The sequence below is a fragment of the Bacillus rossius genome, chromosome 3, assembly GCF_032445375.1.
Source record: "Bacillus rossius redtenbacheri isolate Brsri chromosome 3, Brsri_v3, whole genome shotgun sequence".
Classification (NCBI taxonomy): Eukaryota; Metazoa; Arthropoda; class Insecta; order Phasmatodea; family Bacillidae; genus Bacillus; species Bacillus rossius.
Window position 1 is genome coordinate 26,172,563 of NC_086332.1, and position 27,136 is coordinate 26,199,698.

The 27,136-nt window shown below is 37.4% G+C and overlaps 1 protein-coding gene across 2 annotated transcripts; it reads left to right on the forward strand.

Annotated features, from left to right (window-relative positions):
- The first annotated feature begins 4,128 nt into the window (after positions 1–4,128).
- LOC134530403 (spermine oxidase) lies at positions 4,129–26,420 on the forward strand. 2 transcript variants are annotated; one of them, XM_063365198.1, is made up of 6 exons: positions 4,129–4,332; positions 11,409–11,578; positions 12,097–12,964; positions 13,862–14,060; positions 16,048–16,168; positions 18,829–26,420. In XM_063365198.1, the coding sequence occupies exons 1-6, from the start codon at positions 4,143–4,145 to the stop codon at positions 19,012–19,014; spliced, it is 1,734 nt and encodes a 577-aa protein (XP_063221268.1). In that variant the 5' UTR covers positions 4,129–4,142; the 3' UTR covers positions 19,015–26,420. The 2 variants fall into 2 exon arrangements, with proteins under 2 accessions (XP_063221268.1, XP_063221269.1); XM_063365199.1 differs by having other exon boundaries at positions 4,246–4,332; positions 11,393–11,578.
- Positions 26,421–27,136: the final 716 nt, after the last annotated feature.

Here is a 27,136-nt window from a genome sequence, read left to right on the forward strand (position 1 = left end):
AGTCGCCAACTTGATGTCACAATTTGAATAATTAAATACATTAAAACCATTGTTAAGACTTAAGCACCCAATTACCAGGTGCTTAATTTTAATTGGGCACCTGGAACATGTTTTAACTGGTAATAGAGTAAATTCAATTAATATAAGTTTTTTGACGCCGACTCACAAATAAGAGAAGGTTTCTTTTCCTTGCGAGGCGGCCATGTTCGACAGTCTCCAACCACTCCGCGCCGGGAACAGACGTGTGTTCGTGGGCAGCATTCAAGTTTGTTTCATTGATTATTTTTATTCTGCACCACACCTTCAAATTTTAATACTTTTATTAATTCATCGCTGCCCACGTCGACTTGGCGCGTATTTTGCGGAACCGGGCCTATCCCGACCGTCATCAACGTGATACCGCGCTGCGTATCGTATCACTCACGTGTTTCGCCGAACTTAGGAGCCCGCTCATCAAGCCCCCCCCCCCCCCCTCTACCCAAGACCAGTTAACTTTCGGCGCTGGCCATCTCCAGCGAGAATTGACCCACGTCCGGCGAGACTGCCGCGGTAACCATGGTCACGTAGTGTTGTGATTTTTTTCTTGATTAACTGTGTAACCGCTAGACGTCGCCAAGTGTTGGTGAGAATTTTTGTAGCGTGACTGAACCACGGAGCAGACTTGTAGAGCGTACCGTGTACCCACATGGACCCCCGCTGAAACTCCCAAATTAAATGTATTCTCACCAACTCGTATACGATCATTTTCCGTAATCTCCCGTCCTCCACACAGCCGAGCAGCCTTCACAGTCAAGGGAGAACCCATTCAGGTTAGATTCAAGTCGTGTACCTGGCGGGGCATGCGGGGACAGAGTACCCACGACCCAACATAAACGGCCTAGCAGCCGGCTAGCCTGGCGCCCCTCCGGACAACAAGAGCATCGCGACGCCCGTAGCGCCTGTCAGGTACCCCCCGGACCTTTTACAGAGGTCGGGTGATGGCAAATAGTAACAACATATTAGAGTCTTTTAATTCCCTACCTAAACTTATGAATGTAGGAGTTCCTCAAGGTAGCGTTTTAGAGCCACTTCTTTTTCTGGTCTATGTAAATGATCTAAGTTAACATTTTACCGATATTCCTATCATTTCTTTTGCAGATGATACTAATGTACTGGTTAAAGCCAATCCAGCTTTTAAACTTGATGCTCTGGTTATGAATACACTACATACATTAAACTCTTGGTTTACAAATAATAAACTGCTACTGAATTATGGTAAAACAAAGTTTATTTTTTTCCTCTAAATTAAAATCAAACAAATTAAATAATCTGTTAAAAAATACTAACTTAAATTTTGTGGCACATTCACGATTCCTTGGACTTGAGATTGATGAATTTTTATCATGGGACAAACATACGTTTGGTTTGCTAAATAAATTAAACAGTATGTGTTATTTGTTTTGCCTTCGTACGGCCGAAGGCCACCCCAAAGCCCGACCTGCACCCGCCAGTACTCGGCTCCGCTAACGGAAAGCACCCCTAGCCATGGCCCACCTGAGTCAAGTGAGTGGACCGCAGCCCAAGGTAGAGAATAGCGAACCATTTTAATTACGCATGCAACACACTCCCCGTGCCTACAAAATTCCCCACACAATAATAAAGTAATCAAAAACAAACAAAAGCCCCTAATTAATAGAGTGCGACGTAGGAGTGCCCGGGTCACTCACATGTAGTTTTCTACTAAAACAGCTGTGAGTGCAACCCTTGCGGCCTTCAGCCTAAATTCAGTAGTGAAACGTGTGATGTAACGCAAACCGCCTCAAATTAGCATTATCATTCGCCACTGGAGTAGTTATCAAGAAACAGACAGTCTCCAGCTTGACTCTAAGATTCAAACTTATTTTAGACAATTTTATTAAATGTCAATTCTAAAACATATAAAGATATTAAATTAATCATTATGTTTTATTATGTGAATTTAGAGCCACTTAAATGTAGTTAATTATATAGATTTTTACGAATAACGGAACTTTAGAAACTCTGGCGTGACAGGGAGCTCACCCCTCCCTCGCGCCAGAGCTATACGCCAGTACAGCGCGTCTCGCGGACCGGGACGGACGCACGTCCCACAGGGAGCCAGCATCTCTTTGTTTCACCGAACGTCCATCTGGTAATTATAGTCACAACCAAAACCTTTTTTTAAATACTCCCCGTGTGCGCCCGGTCCTTTTCCGGAGTAGGGCCTAACCCAGGCGCGTCAATTTAACACGCCCCACACAAAGCATTACGTGGGGCCGTGCAGTATACGGTACGGGCCGTCTCCCGCCACCCCAGAACTTTAGTTAATCGCCCAGTGCACAGGCACAGGTTACATCCAAGCTTAAACGTGTTTTTAATTTAGTAGAGAGCCGCGGTCCACACAGGTGGGCCCGCGCGTCGCAAGTTACCGATTACGAGATTAGCCGATGCTAATCGAACGCTCTCCCTCAACTGCGACTGGCGTGAGGACTTAATAAGTAAACACACGTAGAGGCATGCAGGTGTCCCTCTCAGATAACGTGTGCAGTGTAATCGTGTACGTAAAATCACCACAGAGTGCCGTTTTGTCAAGTGTAATTGTAATAATAGTGTAATCAAAACTTCTACGTGTTCCGACGCCTCACTGGCAGTCATGTACCGCCGAGTAGACCTCGCGCCCAATGTAATGAACCAGAGTAAATTGTGAACAATAAAACGTCCACCCCGCACATCCCGTGCGCTACGTTACACCCGTAGAACAACCAGAACAGTGTATGTAAATTAACCTAAACAACCCAACCTAATCAGGAAACAAATTCCATCACCGCCGACGGTTCTAGCGGGCCACGCTGGGGCAACGAACCCACGACCATCACACGGTTAGACACCGAGCTAGCCTGGCGCCCTCCCGGAACAGAAACCTCTAAGAAAGCCAGTCACCCCGCTAGGACCTGCGCCCGACCTCGAACACGAGACCGTGGCGGACTGCAGTTTAAAGTACTTTCTCATATAACTTCCAAACAATGCCTATGGTCTACCTACTTTGGCTATGTTTATTCTTTAATCAGCTATGGAATTATGTATTGGGGTAGTATAGACATCATCTACAATCAGTTTTTATTATACAAAAAAATTTTATCAGAATTATACTCCACATGAAACGTTTGGACAGTTGTCGTGATATTTAGAAATCCTTAGGTCTTCTTACTGTGCCCTGTATTTATATTTACAAAGTATTATTGTTTATTTATAAAAACAAATTAATTTATTTAAAAAATACTAATATTCATGAGCATTTCACACGAATTAATGCAGATTTTCATCTGCAAAGGGTTAATAAGAAAAAAACTTTACAGTCAGTTAGAAATGTTGGTATTAGATTATTCAATAAATTACCATCAGTTCTAAAAAATATGGACCAAATTAATTTATTTAAAAAGGAATTATATTTTTACTTATCACATAAGGCTTTTTATAATACAGATGTTTATGAACAGGAGTTAGCATCGTAATTTTTTTTTATGAATGACTTTTCTTTTATATATAATTTCTTTTATATTCTTCACGGAAGAGCAGCTGTTGTATTATATTATTTTAATTATGCAATGCTTTTAATACTGTTCTTGTACCTGTTTATGTGTTTGTATTTATGTTTATTTGTAATTTTTTTTGACATATTCTATACCATTGTATGGTCTATTGAATGAAATAATAAATCAAATCAAATCAAATCAACGCCGAGTCCCATTCCTCAATAACTTGATAGCTTTGATGGGAAGGCAGCCGGACCGGTGTTAGTCTCAAGTCGGGACTCTTTAACACGAGACAGTGACAACACTTTAAACAATATTTTAGGAATCTCAGATTTTATAGCCTAAAATTTAAGGCTTAATCTATCTCGAGAAATTATATGACAACCCCGGTAAAGAGACACATTAAAGTGTTCGTTAATTTTTTGTTCGCCCCTTTAAAATAGAATAACGCGTTGGAGAGTCTATGTTCCTTCAGCGATGCCTGTTTCTGATGTAGTTGAGACCATGCTTCTAATGCACCAAGGAGTTCGACGAAATGCATAATTTGATGGGACCACAAGCTTTTTATTTCCTCGCTAATTTGTGCGTTCTACCTTAATGTGCTGCTGTTCTATGAGTTTATTAATAAAAATGGCGTCTGCTAGTAATGAAGTCGTTGTTGACAAATGTAAAATTGTTATTATTGGAGCAGGTATGGCTGGTTTATCTGCAGCTAACCACTTATTAAAAAATGGAATCACTGACTTTAAAATTTTGGAAGCAAGGGGACGTGTTGGAGGTCGTATTGTATCTATCGAAACAGGTATGCTATAAAAGGAACCATTTTTAACCTTTTGTACTTACAAAATTACTTTTGCCGGTTGTTTTAGCTAGTTGGAATATTACAGATTACAATCAGCTACTGTGTCGTTCTACCGTATTGACCGCGCTTTTCTTTCTATATAATGTGGTTAACTAATTCATATGCAATGCTGTATTAATAACACATGACACTTTTGCTCTTGATGGAATAATGATTAAACATGATTTGTCATATACTCTTAATATAAAACATTTGTTCTACATTCTGTGCGTAATCATGCTTAAGATAGCTGCTGTGCACAGGATGCCAACAAGATCATGCTATTAGAATATTGTGACGTATTAAAATAAAACAGCAAGCATCACGTACAGAGGATCAAGCCAAGATCATGTCATCAGGATCAAGCCTTCAGGATCCAAGGTTAAACTTCAATATATGAAATGGAAAAATTAGTGTATTTTTAATTCTCCATAGTTGGCCACAGTTGTGCAAACAAAGAGATACACACTCGCGGGTAAACAGTGAATGGCGGCGGCAGTGTGAAAACACAAGTACTGTAATGTAAGCTTTAAACTGTTATTTTTCACGAACCATTATGAATTAAGATACCATCCATTCAGGGTAAATTTAGGGACGTTTGTAGTGTGTGAAAACCTGGTTTTCAGGTTTTTTCATTCCGTTTGAAATAAAAAACTATGTCCTAGTATTACCTTTCCTTTCCTAATAGAAAATTGTCATTAATTTCAGTGGGAATAGTTCGTTTACGATTCCATAATATTGATGACGTCTCCAAGAGGGTGTCATGTACATCATTTTTATCCCTACATTCGCGGGAATTTGGGGATTTTGGGTGGGAATGCTATGCTTTTTTGGTATCGTAAACTATACTTTAATCCATCCTGCTATAGTCTGTTTTGCAATACTGAAATTTAATTATCAACAAAATGATGTCTAGACTTTTTAGCTTAAGGTGGTATCGTGGAATATAACTCGGTGCTCTATTTATTACAAATGTTCATGCTTTTGAAAAATAAAAGTTGTGGAAAAGTCATAAATTTTGAGGAATAAATTGCCGGAATCACAAATAGACTAGACCGGGTGGGACGGTAGTCTACTTCACAATACCAATAAAATATTCTTTCCAAAGATCTCACTTTCACAAAATTAAATACTGGTATCGCAAAATTGACTATACCGAATGGGAGTGTAGTCTACTTCTCAATACAGAGAAATATTCATCTCAAAATTTCTCTATTTCACATTGTGAAATGCCAGAATCTAAAACCAAACTTCACTGGGTAGCTTTTCATTCTTCATTATGAAATCCTAAACCCATAATATATTATGCGAAAAATGTTGCACCAACAGTTCTTTCGTCATGATCCACATTTCCCCTTGCTTATCCCGTTAGAATGTAACATACCAAAAGCTTAACTGACTTCTATCACATGTTACACTGTTCCGTCATCAGACTTTCCTCTTTTTGGACGTATTTAAGTCTCCACTTTTTTCTCTTTAAACTAATTCCAACCTTGTTTGTTAACAATTTTCTTGCACTTGTTGCTGAGTTTTCTTGTATACTTCAAAATTCTCCATCAATCGTACAGTGATTTTAACTCACCTCACAATCACACACATTTAAACCACTACTAAAGTAAAATAACATATGATCCCGATGACAAAACAATAACCTCCAGTTATACCAACTCAATAACTTCCATTACCTGAATGCTACATTCAAAACATTGCCCTCCAGCTCTACCCATTTTTTATTACTTCCAAAACTCTTTTTCCTACCTCTAGGCCCTACTAATATGACATCATTAATTTTCCTCCTTTTTCTCAACCAATCAGAAATCAGGTAAACAAGACATGACCCCTTTTCAGTTTTATCATGCACTGATATATCACGCAATAAGTATGCACACCCTGGTTAATGTTGCAGTTAGTGGTATTGCCTACACTCTCACTCTGTTCATGCACCAAGGAGGAATGCCACAATTTTGTGATAATGCTATGATTAATATAATTTCTTCCCCTTAAATCTCATTCTTCATATTCCATTACCTTATGTTATATCATTTGACAAAAAATCTTTAGTAATAGCTATTTAAGAAATATTTTTATCAATATTTTCTTGTTTTTAATGAATTAAGGTTGCACATTTTCATTCTCATTCTTCTTCATAGTTTTTCCCAATTAGAAAATTTTCCAAAATCCAAAAGTATAAATATATGCAATAACATCTCTTAGTAATTTAATAATGGTTTAAAAAAAATTAAAGTTAGGTTGACCTCACTATTACCTTTGGTCACCGCCCTTCCAACTGTGTTTACTTTATTAATTTTTTCCTCGCTACCTAAGTGACTGTTCCACAAAACATACATTATCGTATGGCAAGTTAGCACCTATTAAAAACAAATGTAATGTCTATTTATATGTTACAAACATTATAAAATTCTTAAAAGTCCCACTTAGGTAAACTAGAAAGAAAAAAAAAATATATATATATAGATAGATAGAGAGAGAGAATGAGATAAAGAGGGCGTGAAGGAGGGGGGGGGGGGGGCTGTGCCATGTAATGCCCATGTAAATGTAGCAGGCCGGGCTGCCAGTTGTCCCTCACGGCTCTAGATTATGCTCATGATGCTTTCATCTGGAATGTGAGTGGTGTGCATAGCAGCTGTCATTTTTTTTTTTTTTTTTTTAAGATAGTAAGTGAGGGTTCTTGTGATAGTAGGAACTAAAGAAATATAGTTGTTAAATATTAAGAATAACCACAAACAGTTTGATTATGAATCAAAAATATTGTAACTTTTATGGTGTTTTTCATTAAAACACTTCAATATTTTTCATAAAAATAGTTATTATCTCATATTTGTGCACAGTTATATTTTTGGGGCAATGTTATATATAGGTTACTTGATAATATATTGTGTTCTGACAGCGTTATTCTATAATAATATAAATTTTTAACTAACTATTAACCACCATATTAACTTAAAAGATTGGTCATAAAAAATTTAAAAAATTTGAGCTGTGTCTGGGTGCAAGCTGATGGTTTAACTTAACTCATCTATGGCAGAGAGCTACTTCTTGTAGCGTATTGGATTGAAATTAAAGAGAGACATTGCTGCGTGCCTATTTTTATTTTTTGTATAAGACAAACACTCAACAGTACTTAAATTTATTTCAAAATAACAAATGTCTAGTAGTCAAGGGGATAAAGGCGCGGTGCACACCAGAGCAATATGATAGGCGATGCGATAAGCGTGGGATCGCTTTGCGCGATGCAACTTTTATCTTGTCAACTCTCAGGTACACACCAGAGCAATGCTATAGGCAATACAGAAAGCGATAAAAGCCTCATTTGTAATGATGAGTTCTTCTGACGAGGATGTTGTAGTGGCTTACAGGTACCTAAAAATTCTTAAATGGAAAAGGGCAAGGAAGTACTGGGTACATCCGTATAATGTCATGAATATTAAACATAGTTCGGCTGTGGTTGGCCGAGAACTCCGACAAAACGAAAAAAAATTTCATGAAATGTATAGGATGAGCACAGAAACGTTTCACATTCTGGAGCAGCTAGTTTCAGAGGAATCGCGAAGCCAAGACACTAAATACAGGCTTTGTTTCACCTGCTGAGAAATTACTTATTACATTAAGGTAAGTAAACTATGTTATTAGCAATTAAGAGGTCATAGAGTAAGTTGCGGTATATAGTGACTACATTCATTATGTATAGAAAAAGAAGAGAATACAATACAGTCAAAACGAAGGAAAGAAACACTACTTGCATCACACAAATGTTAAAGCAATACAGTTAATGAAACTGTGTCGATGTTATTGGATAAACAATCAGTGTGTGAAACTGTGTGAACGTTGTTGGCTGAGAGTACAGTGGTTGGAATAGGACAATGTATCTCATGTGGAGTACTGTAAGCAGACGGATCACATTGTGAAGAAAACATGCCTGATGCTTCTCTCTCAGCATCATTCAACTGTTCGTTAAGCTGTAGAATATATTTAGCTTTAATATTTCTTTTGCGCCTGTCATCCAGTTTCTTGAAATCATGCAACAACAACAACCTTAAAAACAGCCAATCAGAATCATTTTGTTCGCTTTCGTTTTCCAGTTTCCTAGTTCTTTCTTCTTTTTTCGAGGCAAGCCATTTAACAAATGCTTTGTCCATGTCGTGTGTAGGGGTTACCACTTTCCTCTTCTTTGACACGTGGGGTTGTTGGAAGAATTTCAGAATCCACATCTTAATGTGTACCCTCTGGCATACCCAATGATTCTTCCATGACACTATTTATTGATTGTTGTAAATCACTGTCTATCTGCCATGCATGACGATTTTCTGATTCCTCGTCGTGATCCCCTTCTTGTACGGTTGCATTCCCTTACGTAGTCGTTCCCTTCATATAGGGACGGAGGAAAGCAAGATGTGCTGCAATGTAATAGGTTTTTTTTTTGTTTTTCCTGACCCTGATGGGTCATTTACCTGTGTCTTTCATTTCTTCTGCTATGTTTTTCCATGACAAACTAGTCACATCCGTCCTAGAATACGTTTTGAGGGTGTAGTTCCACAAAAAAGGCTTGTTTTCTACATGTTTGATAAATGCAATAATCGTAACAACATCCTCCTGCGAACCCGCCATGTTTCGTGAAGGGAACACGAATCGATACTGTTGCCTGGTGCGACCAGCACGCTGTTTAGCCTCCTCGATACGACGCCAATCAGTATCGCTATCATATCATTATCGCGCTAGTGTGCACCTACTTACGTTGCTTCCATATAGTTGCCACACATTCCATGGAACCATGTCGTATTTACGTCGCGATGCGTATCGTATCGTTTATCGCATCGTCTATCGTATCGTCTATCGTATCGCTCTGGTGTGCACCGCGCCAAAGACATAACATCAATATAGATGTATGTGGTTATTGTAAAATGGATTGTGGTATTGCCGAAGGTCTATTAGTACTGTGGGCCAGGTAGCTATCCCAAATTCATTCTTAATGAAGTCAATGAGGTAGCTTTTATGTCATTAATCTTTATTGTCAGAGAACAATCGGAGCTTCCATGCCTGGTGTATAGTTTGGTAACAATTTTGTCAAGTTTGCTGAATATAGCAGGATCTATTTATAGACACAGCTTTCATCTTCATCTGACACTTTACGATGTATATATACTACCCAAGAAGTTAAAGAGTGCATGATCTTTGATGTTTGCATCCACCAGGCATATTTTGTCGATGCTATCGCTTTGTTTAAACCTTACCTGAACCAAAGACAATCCCAAACGCTGCCAATTGGACCAAACTGATTTGGTTTTTGAATATAGCTTTAAGGCGCTTGTCAACCGAACTCAATTATCCTGCATCAATTTTATTAGACTGATGTTGATATCCATTGGCTCATAGACGTGTTTGACAGATGTATGGGTGTCTTCTTCACTTGCTTTGTCCATCGGATCAGGAACAGCAGTGGTAGAGGTGATTATGCCATCATTCACCAAGCATGCTGCGTAAACTTTTAAGACATTCCTGAAACTGTTTCTCTCGCTCAATGCTAGACATTGTGGTACCTGCGTGTAAACCAGAGCATGTTCTTTCCAGCGATATGTGTAAGCTTTACTTCCAACTGGGTGTTGCGCGGCCTGAGGCGACATGCAGATTTTTTTAGGTTTTTGCACATGTACTGTAACTTTTTATGAAGAAACACTGTCCAGAGTATACTTATTATTAAAGTTGATCAATATTGACAAACTCTATACAGAGACACCTGAATCACTGCATTACCATGTCTGGGTCATGAGTTACATTGAACAGAATGGACAGAGTGCCAGTTTTGTTCAGTTTACACCGGGCCGCCCTCATCCGGCTGTCCCGCCTCCATAAAGTAAACTCAAGATCATATCAGCAAGATGACTTTAAATACCAAAAAATACATGGTACTTAAGTCTTTGAAGCTAATATTTAAGAAGTTTCTAAGGCGAGACAACAGAGATGTTTTTGTTACAATCCACATTTTTATCCTGGTACCTCAAAAATAGCCCTAGGCCTTGTAGTAAGTTTAAACTTATATTCCACTATAGATCAGCTGTTATTTTGATGGTTGAGCCAGTAAAAGAAGGCTCCCATGTATCTGCTCTTCTGTATCAATCTTTTTTTGGGGGGTAAAAGAAAAATTGTGCAGGAAAGCATGGGTTTCGGTCCTGAAGGCTGTGACACAATCTGGTTGATGTGCAGCTCTCTGAATAATAAAGAAAATCTTGAAAATACATTTAGGAATATCTCCACCTGCCAGCTGTATTTTATAATGTCTGTTTTTAGGGATTAATCAAATGATAGTTTGTAATGTTTGTACAGAATGACTTCTACGTTGCGCCAAAAGCACTTAATTATGATGCCGTTGTTCGGCCAAATACAGCCAACAGATAGAGCTAACCTTAGTGAAATACATTATTATGTAATACTTTTGTTTTAGGGTGAATAAAGAGTTATGAAAACTATTAATTTATATGTTGTTGTAGTTGTATGTGTTATGCATGTGGCTTTTGTATAAGTGTATGAAAATGAAGCAATTCAAGTAATCCAACTCACAGACACACTGAGAAGATAATTCAAGGTACACAACATTGTTATAAACAACAAAATGTTAAAACAAATGGATGCAGTTGTTGTGCACCAAGTTAGTTTGAATCAATAAAATAAAACAATAAAAAGAATTAAATTGGCTAAGCTTTATCTCTTCAGGTTAGGAGTTCAGGAGACAAATTGCCTTTCTTTATCCTTTCCCAGTTACATCCGGGCGATTGGGTTCAATTTTTCAGCAGTGCCGAATCTGGGTTTTTTGCAAGTAGTAAATGTGTCTAGCTTTGCCATGAGCTGGTAAAGTTTCTTGGGGTACTCGTTTTTCTTCCATTAATTCTGTCAATACTCCACTCTCATCTCATCACCCCCTCACCATCTGTGATGACCTAGATATCGCAAGACATTAAGCCCTGATAGACTGATGTTTTGGTTCTTAAAGAGGTGCTATTGATTGTAGGTGTTGTCTGTGACAGGGTGCCAGCGTGTGGAACTCGGAGCCAACTGGATTCATGGAGTTCTTGGCAATCCTATGTATGAATTAGCAATGGCTAATGGTTTAATAGACATTGTGCACATCCCCAAGCCCCACAGAGTGGTTGCATCTACTGAACAGGGCAAGCAAATACCATTTCATTTATTACAGGTATGTGTTCAGTTGAATTATCTTTGTGACTGTTATTTGTGCTTCGTAGTATCACAGTTAAGGCCTCTTAAATGTAAGGTGGGTAGACTATTGTTAGTTATAAATTTGTAATCATTATTAGTGACTTGTCAGTATTGTGTTTTGGAGCAAGTTTCGTAACTCGTCAGTATAACATTACAAGAAGGCTTATAACAGGGCTCTACAAATCCCAGGCTCCAGATCACTAGAGACTTACTTCTAAGATACAGTGGTTTTGAATACATTAGCCAATTTTGTTTTTACAAGAAACCGGGACAGTTTTTAAATTATAATAAGTTAATTCAAATTACTGAGGCTACCGAGAAGCTACATACCTTAATGTTAAAATAAAATTTAAGGGTAGAACTCTTCACAAAAGTATATACGTATATTTTTATATCACTGGCTTCTTGATTTTGTGCCTGGCTCCTAAACTTACAGAGATTTAGTTGAGGCTTGGCTTATAACAACTTGCTGTATTCCCGATTATTTCCTTGCAGGAGATATACGAAGCGTACGTCTGTTTCCTACGCCGGTGTGAAGAGTATTTCCTGTCAAACTACCTGCCACCGGCGGGAGTGAACAGCGTCGGTCAGCACATCAACCTGGAGGTGGCGTTGTTCCTCCAGCACGCCATGGAGGGGGACGCAGAGAAGCGTCACCTTAGCGAGCTGATCTTCGACTGCCTGCTGAAGCGGGAGACTTGCATCACAGGCTGCCACTCCATGGACGAGATAGACCTGCTGGAGCTGGGCAGCTACTCAGAGCTGCAGGGAGGCAACATCGTGCTGCCGTCGGGCTACAGCAGCATCCTGAGCCCCGTCACCAGGGACATCCCGGCCGACAGGATAGTGTGCAGGTGTGCGGTGGCCGCCGTGCGATGGCGGGCCGATGCCTTCTCCTCGCACCTCGCCAGCCCTGGCGGAGACTCGGGGATCGAACTGCTTGCCAATGGCGATGTCGGGAACGAGTCGGACGACTCCGACGAGACGGTGAAAGAGGAGCCGCTCGCAGGCGGCGGCGAGGAGCCACCTGGAGATGTTTCGGAGCCCCGTAAGGTGAAAGGGGACCCGTCCACCTCCAATTCCCTTGGACCTCCCGCGAACGTCGTGGTGGAGTGTGAGGACGGGAGGCGTTTCCTTGCAGACCACGTGATATGCACTGTGCCACTTGGAGTGTTGAAGGAAAAGGCTGCTACGTTATTCTCGCCACCCTTGCCTCGGTACAAACTGGACTCTATAGACAGGTTGCTGTTTGGGACGGTAGACAAAATTATTCTGGAGTACGACCGACCTTTCCTCAATCCGGATATTTCGGAGGTGATGCTGTTGTGGGAGAAGCATGACTATGATGAGGATTCACTTGATGGTAAGGCTTTTCTGGGTGTACAGTTTGTAGTTCTTGTTGGCATTAAGCACTATGGATAATGATAGAGTGCATTTATTGGGTAAAGTGATTGTTTGCCCTATTGAAGCCTTTTGTTTTTGTAATTTTGTTGGCACAAAAGTCTAGAAGATGTATGAATGTTGTACCATTGTAAAAACTTGATAAAACATGGTGTTTACAGAGGATAAAAAAAATGCTAGAAGATTAATCACAGTGTACTAAAATCAACTGCAGAAGTCATTGGTATTGGGCCCAAATTTTTGACAATTGGGAAATAATGCAGTAAGATGGGGTTGTCAAGGTTTTTCTGTTTTCCCCAAAAAATACATTCTGTCACTGCTCTAGCTCACCATTTCTTTCCTCATTTTTTTCAACAACCTCAATTTTTACGAGATGTCCAAAAACCCTTATTTATCCATGTTGAAAGTTTAGTAGTCTTAACTTGAAACTAAATTGGTTTAGTAGCTAGTTCTTGCTACAACTTTGTAGGAAGTTGAACTTTAGAAATTATATTTTATTCAAACTGTATGTGAGGTCTATTGTAAAGCAGTTTTAGCAATAGGAGTAGCTAATACTGAAAAAAGGGGCATAAAAATAAATGAAATTAGCTGCCTTCCTGTGTACCTACCTACTTACACTGTGAACTGTGCAGGTCAGTGCATAGACAACTAGAGAGTTGAGGGATGCAGTTTATGCAGTAATACCCACACTGTTTGTGTGTGTGTGTAAGCAAGCGACCTGCAGACAGACTCTTTGTTCTGGCCAATTAAATGTTTCTAGTTGGCTTGGAGCTTCGATGCAGTCAGTTGGAAAATGTCACATGTAACTTCCTCCCTGGCTTTGCGTGTTCACTGCCCACAGCTGTGTGTTGTTTGTCAGATGATTTGAGCAAGTGTTGGTTTCGCAAGATCTACTCCTTCTCCAAGCTGTCGGACACTCTTCTGCTCGGCTGGATCTCTGGCAAGGAGGCAGAGTACATGGAAAAGCTCTCCCTCGAAGAAGTTGGTGACAAGTGTACAGAAATCTTACGGATGTTCCTCAACGATCCATTTGTTCCGAAACCTAAACGCTGCATTTGGTATGTTTCGTGGTCTTCACTATGATTGTGAAATGTGTAGGGATTTAAATTGTTTCAGCTGTGAACTAAAACCTGCTGTAATCCTATGTAATTTTGCTGGAAAACATTCCTTTGCAACAAAAAGAGCTTTATAGAATGTGATTTTGACAAATAAATAAGATAATTGTGTAAGTTAACTAAAAAGGTGAAATTTCATCCTTAAAGTGTTGACCTGTAATGGCGTTGGTGATAGTTTGTTTCCACTATTTTACAGTTCCAATTATTCATTTTTATTTTCTGTTCTCAATTATATTTCTAAGACTTCATTTTTTTCTAAGGAATTACCAACATAAACACTACGCAAGTATTTTTCATGCATGCACACAACTTTATTATTAAATGAAATTTCAATAGCTTGAAGATACTATACATAATAAATACGTACTTAATTTAATAATTTTACTCTTTTACTATTCCTTGGGAACATACAATATATGGAATAAGAAAAAACATTTAAATAGCAAAATCTTTTTAATGACAATTTTTTTTAAATTGCTAGTAACAACTACATTTAAACTTTTCATTATACAAATTTTTATGACAAAAATATGAAAAAAGTACCACATTTTCTGACTTGTAAAGTTATGTTTTCAACTAAGCTGTTCCACTAGCGGAGAGCATACATAATTAAGGCTACAAAAAATTAGTAGAAAAATTTCTTCATCATAAATAAATTTGCAACCAATTTTATTCCACGATTTTTTTCTCTAATATGCACAATTTTTCCGATATTCGTGAAATGTTGATATTTTTCAAAAGTGTTGGGAATCGTGGATCCAAATGTAGTTGATCTCGGTTTTCACAGTTTTCTCCCTACTGTCCCATCACCAATTAACATTTAACAATATTTCCTATACTGCACATTCGAAGTGAAATAGTCTGAGCTACCTAATGATTGCTGTCCCTTCTTAATAGCCATAGTTAGAGGCTGGCTGGCTGGCTGGCCACATAGCCTCTGCATGACTAGGTTAAGTAGTACACAACTAATGTAAGAACTCAAGTCACCAGTGATTAGGAAATAATTTTTGTAGATGTATTTCAAATGTTTAATTATGACACTGGGTAGTTTGCTGTAAATGGTTGGTAATTAAATATGTTTTATATTTTTTATACTAGAAGTCAGAGAAGTCCAAGTTGTGTGATCACATGTTAACAATGGTTTTCATATGTACATATTAGTAACGAATAGAGACAAGCTTATATGGTTTTATTTTTAGGCCAATTTCATTTTTAAACAAGAGATCTCCATGTTATTGTTTTTATTTTTTGTGAACTCCGTTTATTCATAAAGATGGCACCATTTTCAATAAATGAGACACTTACTTGTTCAATGATACTTCGAAACAGTGTCAATTTGACTCGTGCACCTTAACAATATAATAATTTGTGAAGCATGTCTAACTACTGGGAACAATAAAAATAAATCAGCAAGATGTGTGATTGAAAAATGTACCAATGTCTTAATGTAAAAATTAGTTACTAACAACAGTTGCAATATAAAATAAATCCAATCTATTTAGTTGATGTTAAATAATTTACATTCATTGAATTTAATATATTAAAAGATTACATTTTTGTAATCTAAATTGAGTTTTGATTAAATATGCTGTTTTACATGATTTTTTGTTGAATTTCAGTGCTCTATGGTGAAATAACTTGCATTTCAGTTTACTGAGATGCTTTTCGGTGTTATTTCGGCTTTATCGCAATTCACCACATGATGTGTCCCTAGTTATGAATAATTAATATTTGAATTTGTGTAACATTTGATCCATTTTTCAGTGAATAAAGAACTTTTTAAGCAAGCAGTAGTATTTGGGCACATTACTTTTCAAGGCTGCAAATGAGCCGTGTTGTTTTGTGCATTGCCGCAACTGCTACTAATCATTTGTGCATTGGTACGGATGTGCAGTTTATGAGAACTGCACTCCTGGTAACTGTGTTGCAGCACCAGCTGGTTCAGCCAGCCCTTCACACGAGGATCATACACAGCCATGGCTGTCGGGGCTTGCCAGGAAGACATTGAGAACATCGCTCAGCCTGTCTACAGCAGCCCCACACACAGGAAGGTAATGCATCATTCGTACGAAGCTAACGTGCTCCGTAGTGAACCACTGATAGTGTATCACGATTTAAATGCAATGCAAAACCATTTAGTAGTTTTGTTTTTTAAGTCACAAAGAAACATTTTCATGAATGAATACATTAATGGCTATTAATTTTATATTACAGTAATAAAAGCTGGCATACATATATTAATCACAGAGCAGCGAGAGCAAGGAAGATAAAACAGCATGATTATGTACTAGCAATGTGCTCTCTGGCACAAGAAATAATGCTACTGGTTATTAGAGCTTAACATCTGATTAAAAATAAGTTTACAGAAGGTTTAGTTTCCCTTCTTTTTTTAAAATTTTATATAAATGATATTTTTTTTGCCAGGTAATTATCACCTTTAAAAGTTACTGATTTTCTTACAAAAACTGATGTCACTACATTAATCTTTATAATTGGGAACATAACATTTATAAAAGATTGTAAACAATGTAAGAAATAATTAAAAACTACGCTGCCATTGGTACTGCCAAATATTTTCACCATTGCTGGTGGTTTTTTAGTGAGAGTGCAATGTTTGCATGTGTGATACTTGGGAAGGGAAAGGGAAGTCTGGCAACATCATGTGGCCTAACTGGGAGCAAGAGAATCTCTCTCTCTCCCTTTTTTTCCCCAAAATTTAAAACAGCAGAAAACTTTCAATCCCAGTCACTTCTATTAGGCAGATGTTACGCAGACAACCTCAACAACCGCAGAAGGGTTTATAGCTATGTGCTTAAATTGCATAGTTTCTTAAAGGGAAAGCTGTATAAGCTTCAACAAAATCAAAAAAGTAAGGGTTGCCATTGTACATACATACTTGTATAAACCTTTGTTTGAGCTCATGAAATTATTTGTTTCCTAAACTGAGTAGTGAGTATAGTATCATTATAGCAAATAAAATAAAATATTTAACAACATCGATGCCTGAGCCCATTTCCTATACACAAACAAGCTTTGAAATCATACCCGTAAATTTATGTGACACCAGCATCCTACATAATCTAAGGAACATTTGTGCATGAAAAAGCTTTACAAAAAATGTCTTGTTAAAAATTACAAAAAAAAAACTATATAAATTCCTTATAATAATGAATACGAAAATAATTGTACATGAAATTAAGATGTGTTGTACTAAATCAGATTGAAAACTCCAAAAGTTCTCTTTACTATCGAAGTCTGAAGTACATGCTCTTTGTCACTCACTATTTGACTCGCACATTGCTGCTTTACCTGCATGTGTGATGGTGTCACTCCAAGTGCACTTCCCAGTGCAGTTTGTCATATTTCGTCACCCAAAATAAGAATATTTCAGTGCTGTTTTTTTCTTAAATAAATCTTGCTATCAATTTTATGGTTGCTTCCTGCTGAAATTTCGGTACAACACTTGCCTAGAAATAAACGTTGTCTTTCAAACTGACAAACCAATGTCTGTTGGCATAACTCACGCAGCTCAATGAGACTTACCAAAAAATGTCCGATTAACCTTTCATAGTTAGCAGTTCCAGGCTTTAAAAGTGAGCATTACCAGGAGTCAAGTACTCATGCACGAAGTACAGCATTAAAATGGAGCAGTTCCAAAAAGCCGCTTCACCATGCAGAAAACAAAAGTTACTTCCAGCATTAAAAATTTCCCGGCTGCCTCTGTACATATTACAAATGCACAAAAATTTGCAGTTTTAAATTTTACTTGCCGCTACATCACAACACAATGCTTGTAAAAAGTTTAAATTCTGCAGCAAAAAAATTTAACAGGGGTGCTAACTGTTGCAAAAAAAAAGCACTAAACTATAAAATGTCTCAAGCAAAGTACCGATAGGTGACTTATCACCTCACTGAATATTTGCGTAACTTGACTGATAAATGTCACGCCTCTAGTTAGAAAAATCTTCATTACAGTTGGTTGGGTTAGTCAAGTGACGACTCAATAACAAATAAATTAGTCAGACTACTGTATGACAGCTTTTTTTCGTCACCATTCGTTACAATTGTGAATCTTCAGTGGGAACCTCCGTTGTTTACTTTATTGAAGGCAAATTTATATGTGGTATTTGAGCTATCAAATAACTTGCCGAAAACACAGCTTGTAGCCGCAGCTCTCTATAGCTTGTTTGCATTATAACACAACTTGCATACTTGGGTACTTGTGTACTTTGGAAATTACATACTTCTTCACTCGTGTAATTAAGCACTTTAGCTACTTGCAAACATTCTTAAACACTCACATAACTGTACATTCAACCTTGTGCACATGTTTCAAATATGTGTCTATCCTTCAAATTCCCTATCTCTCTCTCTCTATCTGTAAATTTTTCACTTCCAACATGCATGTTGGCCATGCATCTTTTTTTTTATATATAAATAAACTTTTAATAGGTTTGCCTTGATACAATAAAGAAATGCTGTGCCTGATTTGCTGCCTTCTTGAAAAGATGTACGAGTTGGTCAGGCTTTGTGAACTTGCAGACAGGAAATGTTTTCAAAGGTTTATTTAAAAAGTGCGCTCAATCATCTGTTTAACCAGCTACACATGGGTGCGAATGTGTCAGTGTGCATTGTAGTGTGTAGAAGTGCGTTGTCCTGTCGTCACGTGCCTGCGAGTCGTCAGTCGAGGGATGAGAGCTGCTTGTTCCAGCCGACGCTCCTGTTTGCGGGGGAGCACACGCACAGCAGCTTCTACTCCACGGTGCACGGGGCCTACCTCACGGGCAGGACGGCGGCACAGATGCTCGTGGGCCCGGACTCCCCTGAGGAGACGGTCATGGAGTGCGAAGGCACCAGCGACCTCAGCTCCTGGATTCAGGGCATATCCCTCGACTGAGCGGCCTGCCGTCGGCCTTCTACAGACACGCGACGTCGTGTCGATGCACAAGAATCGTATTGCTTTGCAACAACTGTCTGTGTACGTTGACAGTTCGCTTCCTTTGAAGGTTTTCTGTTTAGTAACTTACAGGTTGATCAGACTAGCCAGAAGGAATGTATGCAATTTGTGTCTGCATGCTGGATCATGTGATAATTTTTGTAATTTTTAATACAGTTGGACTGAAGTGCGATGTCGCCTCATCTGTGCGCACACTACTGTATCGATACTGAGTTATGTCGTATGTGCATTGGTACGGATGTGCAGTTTATGAGAACTGCACTCCTGGTAACTGTGTTGCAGCACCAGCGGGTTCAGTCCGCCCTTCACGCAAGGATTGCACACAGCAATCCTTAGATTGCAGTGTGCATTTAAATGGGCATTCACCTTCTCTTTCCAGAGCACAATTTTTACCATTAGCACTGTCCTTGTTTCGGTGTGCTCTGTTGCCAGATGTACACTTCATATAACATGCTGTATCATGGCACGTACGAAGCAGATTACTGAAAATGTTATCTGTTGATTACACTATTGGTTCTATATGTAACTAAATATTGCATTACTTCTTCAGACACTATAACTTTAATAAGGTAGTTCTTAAAAAAGGATATAATTATTACAATTTGTGTTTCAAGAAATGTAGTATTTATAGTATTTATTATATTGTAGTTATGTCCGTATATCTCTAAATTTTAATACTATTTATGTTCGTATTTTGGCGAATATGAGTAATACTGTTTCCTTTCTTCCGCCTTCAGAATCAAATTATGTTATGCTGTGCTGTACCATAGTTTTTTTACAATATAATATTTGGTTAGTACGGTTGCACTGAAATGAACAGTCTGAAGTAGTGTATTATGAAAATAGTGAAACACATGTATTTGATATATACTCAAAGAAATGTAGAAAAGTTTTCTAAAATACAGGAAGGTGTAGGAATGTTACATAGTACACCAGACACCAATAAGGGGTGTGAAGACAGAAGAGGTTTAGGAGAAAGTTCTGTTGTACAGTACTTGTTAAAATGTGTGATGTTATTGGTTTCTATATGCCTATGGCTATGGTGAATATGGATAAACATATTCTTGTTGATGAATTGAAGTATCAATACGTGCTGTTGACATTATATTAGTATTTTTATATTTTATTATGATATGTAGTGCTTGCAGTCCTTATTTTGTGCCATTTCAGAATGTTTTGAACACTAGTTAAATTTAGTTAATTATTTAGAGTACTTCCTAACCCCTGCATATAAATAAACTCTTAATTTTATTCAAAGTGGAGGAAGGGGAAAGTTTAGTTCATGTACGTAGTGGGTTCTCTTAGCAGTGAGACTGGTTCATAAGTACATTTGTACATTTGTGTAAGAAATTTGACTTGTGTATTTGGGTGACAGTTGTTCACAAGTAATTATAAAGTTTTATATTAGATGAATGTGAGAGCATTTCTCAGTAATATCAGACTGTTTGGCTATTTTGTGATTAGTGATTGAAAACTTTTAAAATCTAATTCAGTTGTTATTAACAAAAAAAAAAAATTAAAGCTTACTATACGTATACAGTAATAGTTGTAATAGTCACTTCTTCATACTGGAGACAATGTGGTCTTGCAGTCTTTGCTAAAATATGAAACTTTATCCAAAGCCTTACCTAATTCATCAGGAGCTTAGCCTTCTCTTACGTACAGTTTGAATTTCTTTTCACTGTGCATTTGTATGCCTTTGGACAATAGGTGACCTCGGCATTACTCACTTCCAAGATGGCATCTCTTCGGACCTTGTTTGAGGTTTATGCTGTTTGGTTGGAGAGGGCTTCACACCTCTCGCTCATAATGACACTAGCGGTTCCCACAGAAATGTATAACATTTCCTTCTTTTTCTTCGTATTAGGAAGCTGTACACCAGCAAAAATTTATTTGTGCGCTATTCTACAACTGGAGATACAAATCCGTGAGACTGAGGTTGATGGGGGGGGGGGGGGGGAGAGAGAGAGAGAGAGAGAGAGAGAGTGAGTGTGTGTGTGCATGTGTGTGTGAGACAAATGCCTGACATGACAAGTCATTAACAACATTTGTTTGTGCTCTATCCTTTATCTTTGTGCCTCTTCACTTCACGGGACAGGAGCATTCTTTTGGCTTAGCAGTGGAACCAAAGGGAAATAAAACAAGGATTAATAAGTTTCAGATAGTGATGGCCCGATATCCAAAAACCCGATACCGATACTGATTCCGATATTTCCAAATTTACTGATCCAATACCCGATACCCGATACCCGATATTCCGATAATGGGCCTATCTCATTTCTAATACTGATTCTATAAAATTGTGGTTCTGGAGTATTGTTAGAGACAATACCTAGTGAAAAATGTTAAATATTAATAAAACATACTTATGTGAATGTATATTATTTTTATTAATTGTAAAATATTGTAAATTCACATTAAATGAAAGCTAATAACGAAATTATCATAATGGCCTACAAATAAGCTCTCTAAATTCAAATTCACAAGTCACTGCATGTACTTAGTCCAGTGTCTCAACTGTAATCTACGAAAAATACAGTCTGAAAAACATCAAACTTTACCAACTTTTGTACCCATTGTAAAATTTCATCACGGTAAACTACACGCTAGAAAGGAAGGTCTTCAATTAGCAAATTTTGTGACCATTGTTCAAGTGTATCACTCCATTTATTGGTGCGAAAACACGTTAAAAATACGTGAAAAGTAATTTCAATACAACTTTGAAACGTACTGCAGAGTTTATAAAACCACACATCTTTATTTATGTTATTCTCTTATTGGCAATGCACTCAATATAGCCAACATAATACCTTTTCTGCAACTTGCCCTACTTAAATACGTTTCATATTTTAGCTTTTGTAAAACTTACGTAACGTCTTTGTATAGAACAGCAGTTGGCGACCATGAAACGACACGGAAAGGAAATGCCTGTTATATCCTACTCTATGGTCATATCAAGCAGCAACTTTATTCTTCCCAATGTTTACTTGCGGCTACACCACTTATTAAATTAAATATCGTATTTATTTTCGTTTATGTTTTCAATTTATGTACACTTAGTGAACTTCGAAAATTCATCAAGCGAAAACATTTTGCGAATATCTGAAACGAATAAATATGCACTAATGACTGGGATTTGTGTACACATGGAAGAATTGTACCGTCGGGATGCATTGCAGTATCAGAATGAAGAAATAGGCTTGAAATTGTTTCAGTGGAAAATATGCTTAGAATTACTATGTAATATGGTGACGTGAAGAAAGATAAATTACGCCCGCGGAAAATAAGCTTGGAATTACAGTTGAGGTTATGTGAGAAGTATTATTGGCGAGAGCAAACATCGGTTATCAAAATATCGCAAGTATTTACCGATGTCCGATATTGAAAAATGTGCCGATATTACCGATCTCCGATATCGGATATCGCATATCGGGCCATCACTAGTTTCAAATACAGTAACCTCAGTTATAAAATCATTTTGTTCTCATGATATGCTTTTTATTACTTTCATTTATGTAACACTACGTGTTTTGAACTGTTCCATTAAATATTCAGTGTACATTACTCTTTTAACAGCTCTCTGGCAGTTATTGTTCTCAAGACATGCCTCACTCTCCCATGATTTTTACATGTGCTTTCAATGGGCCACGGCTTTGTAGAATCAGTTTAAATTCGACAACCGGTTTTTTAGATACTGATCATTTTTGATCTGATGGTGTAATGGTTAAGATATGTTTCAGAAACAGAATATGTAAATACCAGTTAGGTATTAAAATTATGCATGGTAACAATAGAAGTAAAGAAGAACATCCATTGAAGAGACAGGACACAAAACTTTTCACCATGTGGTCAAACATTGAGTGATTTTTATAATTTTATTTATGTATTTCGTGTGATATTAGTATCATACATCAGTTAAATAAATAATTTTAAATGTTCCCACTGAATATGGTCTGTGCTACGGAAACGAAATGCTGTAACTTTGTGCTGTTTGACTATGACCACCTTGTTACGACTGACCGCAGTATTATGTAAAATAGCATTGTAACAACTGACCTAGAGCGTGTATTTGTGTAACTGTATCCATAAGATTTTTGTACTTTCACTTTTCCCTCTTTTAATTGGTCGCTTTTGAGTTAATTTCTTCAGTAAGTCAATCATGTAGCTTATTAAAAACTGAATTATTTTGAAGTTTAAAATGCAGTTCAAATGAATTTTAAATAAATAATTATGTGATTTCTGGGATATTTTTTGATAACGATTGCATATCTTTTCCAAAGGAAATGTTTTGAAGCATATAATTAGTGCATTATATAGTCAATTTTTATGTCAGATGGTTCATAAATTTTCTCACCAATATAAAAATAGAGCAAGTTTAAAAAAATCTATTTATTGAGATACAATTATTAAAATTATTTGAGAGTTATTTTTTTCTGAGCCTAAACCTCTAAGTAAGAATACATATTGGCTACTACAGTAGAATCCCGCCGATGCGACCCCCCTCTGATGCGTCCATTCCGTTTATACGACCGTTTTTTGAGAAACCATGAAAAATTTGAGCAGAGAAAGTCGAAAATTTGAGTAAAATCGGCTGAAAAACAAGTCAGTTACACTTTGTTGGGCGCTGTGTGTTCACGTTTATCTTGGCGAGCGCTGTACTGTAAGCAGGCAGGCATACAAAAGACGGCTAAAAATAGATACCACCTCTCTAGACTGTCCACGCTAGCCAATACCGGTAAACTGCGCGCATCACCTGATAGCATCTACGCGCGCGTCTATTGCCGTCCCAGTCTCGTGCCTTTGTCTTGCGACTGGTTAGTGTGATCTTGCCAGCTGCATCTCAGGTGTCACTGGCCACACAAAGCCGTGTTCACTGTGTTAACGACGTCGCCAAGTGTTTGGTTCTCGGCTATTTTTCTATAACATCGCTGACTTCACACATGCGCAGATAAACAAAAAAAAATGCGTGGAATTATGCTATACACCTTGGACTCGCATACCCCGAACAATGGGTTCCGATAAATACTCGCGCCAAGTGAATTCGCGTCACGCGAGTTCGGCTATGCTAGTCGGCTGGTGGTTATTTTCGTTCAAAACGTGGCGAAGGAACATGTGTGGATCAGGTAGAAAACATTCGGCTATAAACGAAAGATATAAGAACAATGCTATCCTGAAATGCTGTGACATGTTTTTGGAGTAGATAATCACAGCGACAGACCGACAGGATGCGCTTCCGCCCTTGCCGTCAGCGATGTTTATTTTGACAGCTCAAGCAATTATCTTTTCCACGTCCCTTCACAGCGTAAAAAAAAAAGATGAAAAAAACACGTTAGAATGCAGATGGAAAAGTAACTTTGCAGTAAAATAAATATATTTATGGCCCTGCTAAATTTTTCTATTCAATAAAATTTGAGGTATTAGTGATTTTTCAGCAGAAATTGCTGTGTGACTAATAAACAAATTTTATCATAATAACTTATAAAGTATTTATTAACGGCGAAGGACAGTCGTATAAGCCCATAAAAATATTTATTTTACCGAGAATGGACTATACAACCTGGCTTTTGCCGCACTCGGTGTGGGAGGGGAGGAGGATGCTGACAGTTTCTCACGCAGAAGGTTGAAATAAGGGAGGGAATGTGTTGAAATGTTAGTTGGAAAAGGAGGGGAAGGTGTTTTTACATTGTTTGTGGCTCTGGGAGGGATTAACCTTGAAGAATTAGCAGGGGATTGAGAGGTAAGCGTCACGTCACGTATGACGTCAAGCCGCCGCTACTGCCAGCCTGGCCGGACGAGTTTCTCACGCTCTCTCAGCGGCTTTTTGTGCGAGTGGGTAAGATAACATGACAGCTGAGACTGCTTTTCGTGCGATAGTGGACGCGCCGAGCTCGGCTAGACACTGCCCGAGCGGCATTCACGTGTATGTATCTGGCAATGTGGCGATACCCCGAATTCTCTATTACGACCATTCCGTTTATAAGTCTGTTTTTCCGGAAACCGTGAGGGGTCGCATCAGTGGGATTCTACTATAGTTATATTTTTTTCCATTACTTGTCAACACAGAAGTTTTGTATGCATGATATTCAGTGACTCAATACAGTTACTAATAAGTCTGCAGTTTGTAGTTGGTTGCTGTTTTTATTGTATTTGTATTATTTGTATGGTATTTAGTCTTTTTGTGTTGGTTAGTTTGTCATCAAGTTTAGTTCAAGTGCTCTCTTCTGCATACAATTTCAAATTTATCTATGTATAAAAAACCCATTATCAATATTTATAATAGGCCTATGTATTGTGTTAAGTATTCACAGGTTACTTGATATATACTGGATGTCATCACAGCTCTAGTAAATTCACCAGGTACTTACACGTATTCTTATTCTTTGCTACAAGTAGAATTGTCTTTCATTTTCACTTTAAGTTTCTTCTTCTTCAGTGAGTCACCAGAGATTTCTAATGGCGAGTGCTGGTTGACCAATCACGTTCTCCCGACTTTTTAATGCAACATATCAGTACATATTTGTTGTTTCCATAATGAAAGATAAATCTGTCTGTCAGCCAACAGAAGATACTAAACGAGTTTTGAAATTAAATGCACTAAACTGTATGTGAGTTTGGGTAGGTAACATTTTTTGATACTTATTTGTGTCTTAACCCATTTCAAAGTTTCTAAAACCGGTTGCTTGCAAATTTTGCGGTGGTGACATTTAGTTAGTGACTTGTACATGTCTTTCCTTTGCAAGTCATGGGAATGTGGAAGAATACTTTTTTATTTGCCTGACTATAGTCTGTAACAGTGGATCCAGGCAATATGTACTTCTGCCATTGGTGAACCACTCTGTGTTGTAAAGAAGTTGTTTCGTGATTTTCTTGCCAAAGAGAAGCTGTTTGTGAAAGCACTGGGCATTAGCAAACTTTAAAAATTATATAACAAACCCTATTAAAGTTTGTCTCTTAGTTTTTGATTGTTTCCCCAATTGTTGTCTGTTGGAAATTTTTTCCCTATTTTCTTCAATGAGCTGGCATTCTGTAATATGAGTTAAGGCATGAATGCACAAATCATCACATCTGTATTGTCTTGCTATTTCAAGAATGTAATCTAGTACTTAATGCTTTTTTTTTATGTATCACAAGTAAAAAAAGGTGTGGAATGTTAAATTTTTTGTATTTACGGTATGCTCAGTGTATTATTAACGTAAATATGGAATTATGTTTGTTACTTGCCTTATGTTTGCTAAATTACCTGTTTTAAAAATTTCTTTCTACATGTTCTAGTCATATATTTTATTACTTATTTTTATAGCCATATCAGAAGATATTTTATTGCAATTAAATGTTTTTTCTCATAACATTTTTTTCTCTTCAGCATAATATTTAATATGCAACCTTTGAGTTATCCCAGTTTTTTTAAGTTTTGCATTAGGTAATCAGTTCAATACAAAATATTTGGCACAAAATTAAATACATTTTTGTTAAAAAATTACATATATTTCCTTTATATTTTATAATTTATATATTATGATTTTAGTTTTGCTGCAAGTTTTATTTTCTTATTGTTAATATTGCTGTTCAGCTGGATTAAAACAGATTAATGATTTTTGTAAAATGTAACATTAATGAATTGGTGGTTTTTGTAATATGATTTTTTCTAATAGTTTACTGGAATTAAAAATCCAATTTCTGCTAGAGTGTACTGCCACCATATTAGTTTAAATTTACCTGCTAGAGTGCAGTCATAATCAATTATTTCTGTGGTGCCCGCCATCTTGACATTGGGATGCCATCTTGAGAATTCATAATTTTTCAGCTATAAATATTTTCCAAATTTCTAATTATATAATAAAATATTTCCAAAATGGTAGTCAATATGTCGTCATTCGTTTACTCGAGGTTGGTAGATGAGGAATTTAAATCTATATTAAGACTTACTACCATATTAATTGAAATTATTACACTACCAAGACTAAAAAGCAGTGCCTAGCATTAACAAAGCAGCACATTATTATCTATATTCTATATACTGAGGGCGTACGGTGTTGTGGTGAATTTATCGATATTAAATAGT

Excerpts from the sequence above, each read along its gene's own strand:
- LOC134530403 (XM_063365198.1), top strand. The coding sequence starts at position 4,143 with ATGAGTTTATTAATAAAAATGGCGTCTGCTAGTAATGAAGTCGTTGTT. Across the intron at positions 4,333-11,408 it reads TATTGTATCTATCGAAACAG|GGTGCCAGCGTGTGGAACTC; the intron begins GTATGCTATAAA and ends TGTCTGTGACAG. Across the intron at positions 16,169-18,828 it reads GCAGCCCCACACACAGGAAG|CCGACGCTCCTGTTTGCGGG; the intron begins GTAATGCATCAT and ends TGCTTGTTCCAG.